The sequence below is a fragment of the Lontra canadensis genome, unplaced genomic scaffold, assembly GCF_010015895.1.
Source record: "Lontra canadensis isolate GAN:19392208 unplaced genomic scaffold, GSC_riverotter_1.0 scaffold49, whole genome shotgun sequence".
Taxonomy (NCBI): Eukaryota; Metazoa; Chordata; class Mammalia; order Carnivora; family Mustelidae; genus Lontra; species Lontra canadensis.
The window spans coordinates 14,253,397-14,267,367 of record NW_022631043.1 but is presented as its reverse complement, the minus strand read 5'-3'; the positions used below and the strand labels follow the sequence as shown (position 1 = coordinate 14,267,367).

General features: G+C 44.0%; 1 protein-coding gene across 5 annotated transcripts; it reads left to right on the top strand.

Moving 5' to 3' along the window:
• The first annotated feature begins 1,145 nt into the window (after positions 1–1,145).
• TRMT12 (tRNA methyltransferase 12 homolog) lies at positions 1,146–11,045 on the top strand. Of its 5 annotated transcripts, none has more exons than XR_004384534.1 (3): positions 1,146–2,601; positions 5,163–5,189; positions 10,539–11,045. XR_004384534.1 is itself a non-coding variant. In XM_032873583.1 (2 exons), the coding sequence occupies exon 1, from the start codon at positions 1,250–1,252 to the stop codon at positions 2,558–2,560; it is 1,311 nt and encodes a 436-aa protein (XP_032729474.1). In that variant the 5' UTR covers positions 1,146–1,249; the 3' UTR covers positions 2,561–2,601; positions 10,539–11,045. The 5 variants fall into 5 exon arrangements, 3 of the variants coding, with proteins under 3 accessions (XP_032729474.1, XP_032729476.1, XP_032729477.1); XR_004384535.1 differs by lacking the exon at positions 10,539–11,045 and adding an exon at positions 5,603–6,426; XM_032873583.1 differs by lacking the exon at positions 5,163–5,189.
• The last annotated feature ends 2,926 nt before the right edge of the window (positions 11,046–13,971 follow it).

The window sequence follows — 13,971 nt, the reverse complement described above, 5'->3', positions numbered from 1 at the left end:
CACATTGGGCTCTCTGCTTAGCCGGGAGCCTGCTTCCCCCTTTCTCTCTCTCTGCCTACTTGTGATCTCTGTCAAATAAATAAATAAATAAATAAATAAATAAAATGAAATAAAAAAGCTATATGGGACACCAAAAGGGTCTTCTACCCTGTCCCACTTGATATTTTCTCCATGGAATCTCAATTTTAAACATAGAGACAAAACTGACAACAACAACAACAACTCTGATTGACTGAATAGGTGTCACGAAATAAGAAACTGTTTTAGCTGTAACCTTGTGCCTCCCATAGAGACCTGAATTGGGGAACTTAATGAATGTTAACCTTTCTGGGTTTCAATGTCCTGCTGTGTAGAATGGTGAGAAGTAAGTAGAAAGAAGAGGACTTCTTTCCAACTCTTATTTTCCATTATTTGAATTTAGGTGTAGGGGAATTCTTCTTTGTCCTCATTAGCTATATCAAAGTATTTCAACAGGTATTAAATACCTACTATCTAACCACTTCAACTTATCATATTATAACTCTAGAGTATCTACCCTTCGCTAGCCACTGTTCAGAGTGTTTTACATATAATATCTCTGATCATGGCAGTCATCTGAGAAAGTTAGTATAAGTCTCATTTTACAGGTGACGATTCTGGTTCTGAGAGGTGATAGGATTTACTCGGATCCTTCTGACTTCCAAACACGTGTGGGTTTTTGTGTTTGTTTTTTTGGTTTTTGATACTGCAGGACAGTGAGACGGTGACGACTATCTCAACAAGAAAAGGGAATGAGGAGGGAATGACTCTTGCAGCAAATGCTGTGGCTACTGACATTGATCTGAGAGCCGCCTGAGACTATGGGAGGCCTTTCTCCAAATTCAGCCCATCCTCCTAAGCGCACTTCTCTCTTTGGATTCGTGAGCAGAACTGAAGAGATGCACGAGGGTTCTGGAGAATACCGACTAACTGGTACGTCTTTAAGCCCACAGAACTCCTTGTTATTGTTAAATCTTCTGTTGGGCGGCCGCAAGAGCGGAGTCAACCACAACAAAGAGGGCGGCAGCGGCTTCACACGGCAACGGCGACGCTACCTGTCACCGCGCGCCTCAGTATTTAGTTCCGGCCTGCCCATTTGACGTCACTTCCGACACCGGTTCCGCGGCGTCTACGCCGCTCGTCCTGTAGCGGCGGTGGGGATGCTGAGCCGGGTGAGTGGAGTCTTAGGGAGTCTCGCGGAGGGAATCCGAGAGGATGTGGGGGCAGCAACATGGAAAGGGAAGGTGGGAAGCCTGCGGCTGTTGTCGCGGTTGTGACTGAGCCTCGGTTTACGCAGCGATACAGGGAATATCTCGAGAAGCAGAAACTCCTGGACAGACGGCACCGTGTAGAAAAGATGCCGGATGGCACGGTGGCGCTGCCGGTGCTGGGAAAGACTCTCCCTGAGCAGCACCTGCACGAGCTGAGGGATTGTGTGGCTCCAGGCAGCACCTGTAGAGTAACGCAGCTCCTGGATCCTGTTCCCTCAAAGAAGGCCCAGGGTTGTTCACCGGCCCAAAGGCTGTGTCTTGAAGTGAGTCGCTGGGTAGAGGGCCGGGGAGTGACGTGGTCAGCTGAGTTGGAGGCCGATTTGCCCCGGTCTTGGCAACGACATGGCGACCTCTTGTTGCTGAGCGAGGACTGTTTCCAAGCCAAGCAATGGAAACATCTGGAACCAGAACTCTGGGAGACTGTTGCGTCGGCACTTGGCGTCCATCGTGTGGCCAAACGAGGGCGGGTATCCCCAGATGGCGCTCGAACGCCAGCAGTGACTCTGCTGCTGGGCGACCATGGCTGGGTAGAGCATCTGGATAATGGGATCCGATATAAGTTTGACGTGACCCGGTGCATGTTCTCCTTCGGAAACATCACTGAGAAGCTTCGAGTGGCATCGCTGCTCTGTGCTGGAGAAGTGCTGGTGGATCTCTATGCAGGGATTGGTTATTTTACATTGCCCTTCCTCGTCCATGCTGGCGCTGCCTTCGTCCATGCCTGCGAGTGGAACCCCCACGCTGTAGCTGCGCTGAGAAAGAACCTTGATATCAATGGAGTGGCAGATCGGTGCCAAATACACTTTGGGGATAACAGAAAACTGAAGCTCTCAAACATTGCAGACCGGGTGAACCTGGGGCTGATTCCCAGTTCTGAAGAAGGCTGGCCCATTGCCTGCCAAGTGCTGCGGCGGGATGCTGGGGGCATTTTGCATATCCACCAAAATGTGGAATCTTACCCAGGCAAGAACCGCCAGCCTCCAGGAAGCAGTGAAATGGAGAAGGAACATTTGCCTTATCCTCAGCAAATGATCACCAACCATTGTACAAATGGAGCAACCAGGGATTCTAGGGGGAAAAGGCTATCAGCAGCCACCAAACCAGAGTGGCAGAGGTGGGCGGAAGCTGCAGAAACTCGTCTTGCCACCCTTCTTCAGCAGGTGCACGGGACACCATGGAAGACACAAATCCTGCACATCCAGCCAGTGAAATCCTATGCTCCCCACGTGGATCACATAGTGTTGGATTTGGAATGCCGCCCCGTCCTCTAGTTGGCTAGAGAAGGTGGATCGTGAGACACAAGGATCTATATGTGAGTGACCCTTAATACATAAGTTTAGGCGGGGTTCTCACCTCTCTTTTCTCCTGGAAGCCTACTTTAATATTTTATGTCCCTGAAAGCAGGTTCTGGATCAGTACAAGTCATCTTGTTTGTCTTCCATTATCACAATGAGAATGAACTGCATATCGGGGAGAAGCAGTATGGCTCCCTGAAATGAGGTCTGTACAGTGAATTCTGACCTCAGTCCTGTCTTACCTTGGTATGTGGTTCCAGTATTCTTTTGGCCTTGGATTTCCTTACTTGCAAAATGAGGGTGTTTTTGAATGATTTTATAGGCTATTGTCTAATAAGCAGTTGTACACAGGGCATTGGTTATTTTAGAGTGAAAGACATAGTGCTGTTTCCAAAATCACTCCAGCTACAGTGTGGAACACCGACCCGAGTGGGGCCAGGCTAGAAGCAGGGAGACCTTGGAGGAGGCTTCTGTGGTTGTCCAGGGAGGATATAGTCCGGGTAGCTTGGACTAGGATGCTGGCAGTGGGAAGTGGACTTGAGATATGAAATCGACGGGACTAAGCAGTACAGCCCAAATCAAAGCACTCAGATGGTGCAGCTTTGTTATGAAGGCTGACTAGATTAGGGAAGGAAGAGGTTAAGAATTACTCTATTTTATTAACTTCATTCCCTTTAGCATTTCTAAATGAGTGTTGGGGAAGACGTCTTATACATTAGGTTTGTTGTAGAAAAGAGGCTAAGAATGACTGCTTTAAATTACGGGGGAACTAGATTTCCAGCCTTAAGTTTATGCAATAAGCTAGTTTTGTTTTGTTTTGTTTTTAAGAGATTTTGAGAGAGCACGTGAGCATGAGAGGTGGGGTTGGGGAGAGGGAGAAGGGGAAGCAGAGAGAGAAGCTGACTCCCTTCTGAGCAGGGAGCCCAATGCTGGGCTCCATCCCAGAACCCTGAGATCATGACCCAAGCCAAAATCAGGTGCTTGACTGACTGAGCCACCCAGGCATCCCTAAGCTACCTATTTTAAAAGTTTAAATTAAAATCTTACGTTTATCAGGGCTCAAGCTCCCTTTTCATATTTTTTTCTCTGGTGGACATCAGGGCCAACATAAGGAGCTATACGCAATGTGAGATCTTCTGCAGTTTTTCAAGCCTCACCTTATTTTATGGCTGTCTGCCAGCACCACTGTTTACCACTGGAATGACTAATTGCAGAGAATCACTGTTTACCTTTGGGATGACTAATTTTGAGAAGCACTTCAGAGCTTTGTTTTGGTGCACTTTGAAGCCATCCGGGCTTGTTTTCTTGATGAAGGAAACATAGGGAAGTGTGGCTTTATCGGGATTACAATTGTATGTCGCATTTGGCTGACTGGGGTTGGGCTAGAGCTGCTTGCCCTTTGCTTTTAACAGCGTCAGGAAGGACAGGATCGGTGAGCCTGTTGTGTATATATGAACTGCAGATGCATTAGATACAGCCCAGTCTCTGAGGAGCTTACAACCTAGCAGCAGAAATAACACAAAAACTGAAAGACTTGGAATACGTTAAGTACCATGTAAGTAATAGCATGACCTAGAAGTGTGGAGGTGGAGAAGGAAAGTTCTGAGAATGGGGAAGTTTTCAGAGAGGTCGTGTCCGAACTCATTCTTAAAAACTGGGTAATATCTTGGGAAGTGGAGTCAGGGTGATGCTAGTAGAAGGAGAAAAAAAAATGCAGGTGCAAAGCTTGCTCAGAAAATGTTTGGACATCGTCATTAGATAATTTGGAGGAGAAGAAACAGTGAGAGATATGTTGAAGACGGGGGTTGTTATAAGGATTAAAAAGAATAGTGTCCAGTACACAGTATGCCCCCAGGAAATGTTAGCTATCATGTGATCCCACCACAGAAGGGGGCCTGATTGTTCCATTCCCACCCCACAGAGCAGCCTGCCTGTTTGCCTTAATCATCTCCTCTTCTACATATGGGGTTTCTTCTCACATGTGTGCCTGCAGCTTTTGAGCCTCAGACTAGAAATGCGATGCTGGGACTTGAGCCAATATGGGGAGGAAGGAAGGCAGGGGAGAAGCAATGAGGAAGGTGAGTCAGGGAGCCACATGTCCGGGGGCTGAGGAGTCACCTGTCTGCCGCAAGCTATGGATAGGCTCCTGAAGTCAGATACATTGGAATGAATGTGTGCGCCCTGCAATAGACACATCAGGCCTTGAGGGTTCAGGGATGCCAGAAGGTTGACGTGGGTTCTGTGTTCGTAGACTTGAGGTTCAACTCATACACCTCCTGCCTTCTCTCCCTTGTCTGTGACCTGAGGCAGCTTCTCAAGATTCAGTTTCCCCATCTGTACATATGGGTGAACAACTCGTTAGCTTTCAATGAGTTAACGTACAGGGACTATCACCACCATGACTGGCACACAGGGAATACTTCATTCATTAGGAGTCTTTATAGAAGGTGAACTACCATTTCCCAGTTTGGGTGTGAGGAACTGCTGTGCATTTGCTTTAGTAGTTAAAGTAGAATGTCCTTATTTTGAAAAGCCACTCATTGATTAATTGGCATGTACTGTGTCCTTTCTTTGTTAGGCATTGTGATGAGGGCCAGAGTGAGTGGTGAGTGAAGCCGAGTCCTGAGGGGCGCCTGGCTGGCTCAGTAGATATGCTACACAACTCCTGATCTCAGGGTTGTAAGTTCAAGTCCCATGTTGGGTGTGAAGACTTAAAAATCTTTTAAAAAACCCAAAACACTAAGCTGAGTCCTGCCCACAGTAGGATCACTTCTGGTGACATGGGCACAGTGGTACAAAGTACTGAGACAAATGGGTTTTTACAGGCACACCCAGGTGAAGCAGCTATCCATGCCTGGAGATATGAGTTGGGGGCAGTGGAGAGTGTCCCTGGGAAGATGGGGGCAGGGATGCTTCAACTGAGAGTTAAAGAATGAGCCAGACTTAAGTTGTGGATGGAAGAAAACAAGGGTCGCTTAAGCCTTGTCTCCACCTTGAGTGTGTCCATTTGCATTACAGTTTTCTCCGAGCACTTGCTGGATTGGCCCGCTCAGGAAGAGGCAGCTAATGGAACCAAGGAAAAAAGACTGAAAGGATCAGGAAGCTCATGGAGTGTTTGTCACCTCAGTCCAGGAATGTGTCCAGGTGCTGAAGGCTTCCTTTGTGAGCATCAGGATTAGTTGCTGGGTAACGCACTCACTTGATGGAGAGGTTGCGATTCAAAACCAGTAATGATAATTCTATTAAACTCCCTCGACTGTCAGTTGCTTGGTTCATTAACTTCGTAATTTTAATAAATTATATGCATATGTTGATATAGGAATATAACATACGCATTTTAAATAAGAAATTTAAAATGATGACAAACTAATAAATAGCATTTTTAATTCACTTTTCTCCCATATGACAAGCACATGTGAGGAGAAACCCTATATATGTTATTCTGAACAGCCTCAGGGTGCAGCTACTTCTCACTGGGCAAGCGTAAAACTGGTCATTTTCTTGGCCTCTGGTTGTTTCCTCTTGTGTGTGTTGTGTGTACTGGTCATTACTTGGCTGCTGCTTTAGGAGAATGGTCAGCAGATGTCCGGAGTTGTCTGTAGCTCTCTCCACTTTGGCGTTCCACTCTCGGGACTCATTCCTGGGCTCCTGGGACTGGTCATTCCACACCTCTGGGAGTCTGCTGGGCTCCCACTGCCTTCCCCCTCAAGCCACAGCCCAGAAACTTTCTCCAGGCAGTAAGATGGAGCAAGTCAGTGGTCCGCCTTGTGGGTTCGCATCTCCCATGGGTGGTCGTCTGTTGCCTGTGTCCAGTGCCTTGAGGGGGCTTGTTCATGGGTTTTGTGTAGCTTTTTTTTTTTTTTTTAACTATTTAGATGTTTATAATAATTAATGTATAAATTTACTAGCTTTCACAACCATTGAAGAAATTCACTCTAGCAGTAATAAATACATACAAGAACTTAAGCTGACATGAAATTTCAACATATAAAGCACATGAGAATTTCTTACCACTGCTGTGCTAAGTATACCTACCTATATCATAAACTGAATATAAAAATATTAACAATAAATACAATGGCATCTTTCTGATTGGATATGATAATACCTGGCAGGTTACTTGATGAACAACCACATAATTTCAGAGAGGCCACAAACTGTCAGAATAGCTATTTGTCTCTCTGGCTTTTTAAAGGTCAAGGTTGAATCAAAGGCAAATAGAAAATAATGAATATGAAGTTAAAACTGTATTTTGGTACATACCATAGCTGCACCACACACACACACACACACACACACACACACACCATACACACCATACATGCATACCCACACACACACCACACGTATCATATTGTCTCCTGGATTGAATGGCCCATGCAGTAAAGCTGCACGTACACCATTAGGTAGGTAGATTCAGGTGGACAGACTGTCCTAGTTTCTCTTTTAGTAATTGAATTTTACTTTTTTAAACCAAAGCTATACATATGCATAGTTTCATAACTCCAATAAAGGTAACACAACTTTATGAATAAGACTACATTTCCACAACACCACAATGAAGCAGCTACAGCCTACAGCTCCTTTCCTCACTTTGGGGTCTACTTTCAACAATTTCAGCCGGACCATGTGTCAAAGGGAATTCAGGATCTAGCCAACATGTACCACCAGGAGCCATGAGGGTATGTATGGACCTGGGTCCCGAGAGCTGGGTAAGATGCAGTTCGCATTTATGTAGGACTCCACTCTCCCATCATATTATGGTCTGAGGAGATCTAGACCATCAGAACATCCCACAGAGTATCACGCTAACCTAGTGTGTCTGTAGCATCATACTAATTAGGTCGGATAAAAAACTAGTGTATTGCCCTTCAAAGATGGAAAATAATCACTAATAAACAGCAACCTGTTACAATAGTGACATTTTTAGGGCTGCTGGTCTGCTTGAATGCTAAGATAGCTCCTTTGCAGTAAAGAAGAAGTTTTTGCATCTCTCCCAGTCATCAGTACTCCTCTACCAAGGAAGCACACCAACCTCTCTCTGCTTCTCTGTGGGAATTCAGAACTTGGGAATGCTGCTCTGACTCAGATACTAGGTGACTTAGAGGGCTGCCGGTTTTCAGTGGGATCCACGGCACATAAAGGCTCTAAATCAGGTACAAGCTGCAGTGTAATTAGCTTTATTTCACGGGTCATTCAATCCAGGGGGTTGTGTGGTACGAGTATCTGTGAGCCAGGGGAGTTGATGGCGAGCCCCAATGGGAAAATCACAAGGTAGTCCTACGTAGACATCTGTAGCAATGCCAGGCAATAAGCAGTGGAGAACTGTGTATCATCCAGAAATGGCTCTTGCATGCCAGGTAGAGTCTGAGCATCTCTTAGGACATCAGGTAACCCTGTCGCCAGTGTTGCCCATCACAAGCTGAGTTTCGCCAGGCCCTTCAAGTCAGTCCATCATAAGATGGAAGCGTCGCATCTGGGATGGATGACAAGGCCAGAGGAAATGAATAGGTGCACAGGCAGGTGGCCTACTCTTGTGTCATATTTATAACTCTTGCATCAGTGCCCTTTGCTCCGCTCACATTTTGGCCACTTGAGAGGCTCTTCCGGCTCGCTGATGAAGGACAGAAATGCGCAGCTAAATTCACTGATAGGTTTTCTTGGAATATGGGTGCGAACAAGAAACAGATGGCTGCCACCTGACAGCCCTCCTCAGAAGTAAGGGAATCCTCCCAAAAGGCAAAATTGGCAGGGTTTCTGGTTGTCCACTTTGTATAGGAAGAGAAGTGGCCTGAAGTAAGAATTACCTTTATGACAAATGTCAGATAGGTCGATGAGTTGATCAGGGACCTGGAGTGGGAAAGATTAGATCAGGGACAAGGAAGCCGGGAGAAGAGGCAGTGGAGAAGTCTCCGGGATTGGATACATGAGTAAAGGTCTTTGTATTGCAGTGCCTACCAGAGACCTGAATCACACAAGAGGAACTAAACAAGTAAAAAGACTTCACTAGTTAATTTCAGCAGTTGTAGTCATGAGCTGCCCCAATAGCATAATGGGCTCATGAATAAGGTCGGTTGAAGGATGTAGGTTAGCAAGATGCTAGCAGCATGGCCTCTACTCACCAAGGAGCCACCCCCTAGCATTCGGCACTGAGCCCTTGAGACAACACCCTCCCTCAAGGTAGCAAGTGGATTACACTGGACTTCTGTCTTCTGTCGCAGAAGGGCAGTGATGCACCTTGACTAGACTTCTTCCCATCTGCATGGATGAGTTTGCCTTTCCTGCCCACAGGGTGTTGGCCAGCATCGCTATCCAAGGGTTTACAAGTGTTTGATCCATCAGTATGTATCCTACGTAATATTGCCTCCAACCTAGGGATCTGATTTACAGCAAAGGTGTTTCAGTGGACACATGGCCTTGTGATTCACCAGTCCTATCCCATCCTAGAAAATGCTGGCTTGGTGGAGTGGTGGGAAAACTTTTTTTTTAAAGAATTTTTATTTATTTATTTGACAAAGAGAGCACAAGCAGGCAGAGTAGCAGGGAGAGAGAGAGGGAGAAGCAGGCTCCTCGCTGAGCAAGGATCATGATGTAGGACCCGATCCTAGGACCCTGGGAACATGACCTGAGTTGAAAGACAGTCGCTTACCCAACTGAGCCACTCGGGTGCGCCTGGAAAAACCTTTTGAAACCAAACTAAGGCTTGGAGATAATGCCTAGTGAATGAGGTGCCATCCGCCAGGAAGCAGTATACATTCTAAACCCCTATTACACAGTGCCATGTCCCATATAGACAGAAAATGCACAGCTAGGAATGAAAGGGTAGAAATAGAATTCCTACTGTGGTGGGCTAAATGATGCCCCCCAAATATGTCCATGTCCTTTAAGTATGTTATCTTACATGGTAAAAGGGACTTCGCAGATGTGATTAAAAATCTCAAAATGGGAGGAGGGTATCCTGGGTTATCTAGGTTGGCCCCCTAAGATCTCAGAGGTGCTTGGAAGAGGGAGGCAGTATGAAGAGGAGCTGTGATGACTGAGGCAGGATGCAGCAATGTAAGGAAGGGGCCACGAGCCAAGGAATGCAGGCAGCTTCTGGAAACTGAAAAAGGCAGGGAAGTGGATTCTTCCCCAGAACGCTTCAGGAGGAACAGAATTGTGGACACCTTGATTCTAGACTTCTGACCTCCATAACTGTGAGAGAATAAATTGAAATTGCAATCTTCACAGTACTGAATCTTCCATCTCGAAGCTTTTATTCTGCTCGGTTGGGTGCAGCTCTGAAATGAGAAGTGACTATTAGGAGCCTGGACGACAGGATCCCATCGAGAGGGGAGGGTCCTGCCCTTCCCCTCGGTCAGTGGGCTACTATATCTGTCGTCTTTGGGCTCCCTGCCTCGCCGGATGTTTTTTACTTAGTGTTACTTGTATGCTGCCTCTCAGTATCTTGGCCCTCAGGTTATTCTTGACCATCGCTTTACATAATTAACATATTTGAACCTATAACCTATTTACATTCTAACATAAATTACGTACTATGAATGTGATGATCACATATAACAATCCAAAATAACAAACAATATCTTAACAGTAGTCTGAGCCATACACTCCAGAACCATTGCAGAGTGTTGTGTGTCGTGTTGTAAGGGTTCCCGTGACGATATTTTCAAATCTATTCACCATACTAATTACTGTTACATACTATATGTCATACTAAGTACTTAAAATATATTGTTTTAATTGGTGTAACCAGCATGAAAAATTACTTACAGAGGATCAGATAGGCTCTGGAATCAAAAAATACCAGTTAGAATCCTGGCTCTGCCATTATTATTCTCTGTTTCTTTCCACAGGTTTGTTGAGATTAAACTCAACATGCTTGCATGCTATGTCTTTCATACTTTATCTGGCAATATTAACCATCTTTCTTTTTTTTTTTTTTTCTTTTTCCCAGGGGAGGATACTGATGACTAGAGAGTTAAGTACTCTGTCTAGAGACAGAGCACTAGCAAGAGGCAGAAGTGGGCAAGTATACTGCCAAGCACATAGTGCTCAGTGTCTGTTACATGAATGAATGAACCAAAGTGGTCGGTATATACTCAATATTGATTCCAAATGCCACTATATTTTCTTGTTTCCGTAACTGAACAACAGACTCTTCCTGTTCATTCGGCATTAACAAAACCAGAAGACTTGACTAGTTGCTGAATTTTGATGGATACATCTGAAATTTACTTTAATGAAATGAGAAAAACTATAAAATAATTTCAGGCCAGAAATTACTTTTTTTTTTAAGTAATTCCCAAGGTCTGTGGAAAAGTTATGGAACATATTTATCCCTTGCTGGGCTATCAGTTCCTACCCTTCCTACCAGCATCCCCATCTTCCATTTGAAGTGAATATGTAACACATTGGTGGGTGAGGGGGGTGGGTGGTTCTAAGTACCTGTCTCCTGCTGCTTTCTACCCGCCTCTGGTACTTCTAGGGGAAGCTACATGGTCCAAGAAGCTCAACCAATTGCTTATCACTCTTGAAACTTGCAATCTTGAAAAATAATGAAAATAACCCTCTAATAAATTCCTTTTTTGCTCAAGACAACCCAGAATCAGTTGCGGCTCTCTGGAACAAAGACTTGGCAAATGCAAAGATCAACAGAAAATTCAAATGAGTTTTTACACATCCTACTTCCAGAGGCTTTTTAGAACAACTAAAAGGCATTCAGCCATTAAAGCCAAATGAACAGATTGTTATTTTTACACACAGGTGATTTATGTATATGGAGTATGCCTACATGAAACACACACACCCTCCACACTGTTCTGTGTGGATTCAATATAAATACATACCTGAGTTGTGCAACTTGAAGTTCAAGTCAATGTAGAAACCAAGCAAAGATAAAATTCACTGAATTGCAGCTATTTCTATGAACGCAGATTTAACTTCTTTTTTCTTTTTTTTTCCATGTGGTGGGTGCTAAAGAGGGATTTTGCTTTTTAGGAACTTAGCTTCTGTTCAGAAGATGACTAACACAGACATTTCCTGATACAGAACTGAGAACACCTCTTGCAAAGCCAAGCAAACATAGCTAGTTTGTAAAAATCTATTCCTCTGAGATTTTCCCCATTGTTCCTCTGTTCCCATCATAGCATCTATTAAGTGGTATCGTCATCATCAATGTTTTGGTAGTACAGGGTATTTTTTGGTAGTATAGGAAGGACATCCCTTCATCTTTATTTGCAGGTGATTATTTCTCCTGACTTAACTGGACCTATAAAATGTAAGCAGGCAGGGATGCCTGGGTGGCTTAGTCAGTTAAGCGTCCGATTCTTGATTTTGGGTCTGGGTCATGGGATCTCAGGGTCATGGGATCGAACCCTGTGTCAGGCCTCCTTGCTGGGCATGTAGCCTGTTTAAGATTCTCTTTCTCCCTCTGCCCCTCTCTTTCTCTGTCGCTTAAAAACAAAACAAAAAACACCACATAAGTGGGCAACTGGAGAAGCTCAGACATGATGAAACTGAACTTAAAACATAGACTTAAAAGATGCCAGATGTAAAGCAGAAGAGTGGATCCCTGGTGTAGGTAAAATCTTCTGAAAGCTTATGTTTTATTTTTAAAATTCCTAAGCTTTCTAAAAACCTCAGTAATATACACTTAGTTTTAAGATAGTATTTTAAAGTACTTTGCCAGGGTCTTATTAAAGCGTCATTTTATAGATAGGGAAAGTCAGATGGAGACTTTGAAGTCATGTACGATAAGAATGGCCATACTACCACTCCTGAGAGCTCTGGGCCCAAATGGGATTTAGTTTGAATTAGAAATTCTTACACTAATGGTTGGTTAAACATTTGCCTTCGGGTGGGTTGTGGTCCCAGGTTCCTGAAATCGAGCCCCACCTCAAGGTCTGTGCTCAGCAGGAGTCTTCTCCCTCTCCCTCTGCCCCACACCACCCCCACACTGGCTCATACTTTCTCTCTCTCAAATAAATAAAATCTTAAAAAAAAAATTCTATACTAATAAAATTTGTGCATCAAATTAAGATGACAAACCATTAAAACAATAAGGGCTGAGGCATTGTTACAAGATTTTTATTGACTCTTTACTACATTTAACTTTTTGAATAAAAATTGGAGAAAAACCAGTTTTTTATCCTTCATTTTGCATTACCAAAATATAATGGTACTCGCCTGCCTTCTCTACCACCATCCTGTTTTAACATTAATCCTTGTAGACTCTCTTCTAACAGCTTCTTTTTGTTTTAAATTGCAATCAAGGCAGAATTACAGGTGAGTTGAGAAGCTAATTTATGTCTCTGAGGTTTTCTATATAAACCTTAATAGTCCTCCCATCTTATCAAGTTTGCTTTCCTTTGGGAATTTAGTCAGAACCACAAGTTTATTCCCCAGATGTGCAATTTGGGAAAATTAACCTGGCAGAGGCAAACAGACTAGATAAGAAAAGTGGTCATAATAATTATAATGAGGATATTGTAATCAGGCAAGCTGCAGTAGGATCTTGGGTTAGGATAGTGGCAGTGACAATAGAAAGGAGACAAATACAAGAGACTGAGGAAAGAATGGATACAATGTGGTAGCAAACTGGCTGTGGGTGAGAAAAGGAAGGAATCAAAGATGCCTGAAGTTCTAAGCTTCAGATAGTCCTGCATTCTAATCCCAAATTTGACTCTTACTAGCCAATAACTACTTCCAACAGTTTACTACTAAAACACATGCTTGGTGATTTTGATAACCCATCTAAGCCCCAGTTTCCTCCTCTCTAAAACAGAGATAATAATACCTACCCAAAGAAGGCTGATAGCAAAGACTGAAGTAAAATGTATGGTGCCTAGTACAAAGTAAGCACTAGGTAGATGCCAGTCATTATTAGTGGGGAATAACAGCAAAAGGTTAAAAACGGGAGACTGGAGTAAGGAGTTTGGGTGTTAGTCATCCTACCACACATACTCCACCCAGAGAAAGGGGTGTTGAAGTTTTATAATCGTCCCCTCTGGAGGGTTTTTAATTAATAGAGGATAATCACTCCTATAGATAAAATCCCTGATAGGAATTTATAGCAGAACGGTTTGGGCTAGGAGGCCAAATGAGTGAGGTTTTCTTCCTGTTTCATCTCTCTCAAGATGGCTGGGTTAGTAAAGAAAAGCCAAAAAAAAAAAAAATCTTGTAGAGATTTGTAAAGAAGTGACCAAAGAAAAAGGGCTTTAGGCTTTCAGGGGTGGCAAACTTGTGGTAAGGTAAACGTATGGGGGAAACTAATGGAAAGTAAGGCTTCCTTTAGTGAGGTTTGTGGGTAATTGAGAGTCTAAGAGTTGCCTTGGTAAGGGAGAGGGAGACACCTTTACAAATGGAAGTTTATACGCTGCTCTTTAGAC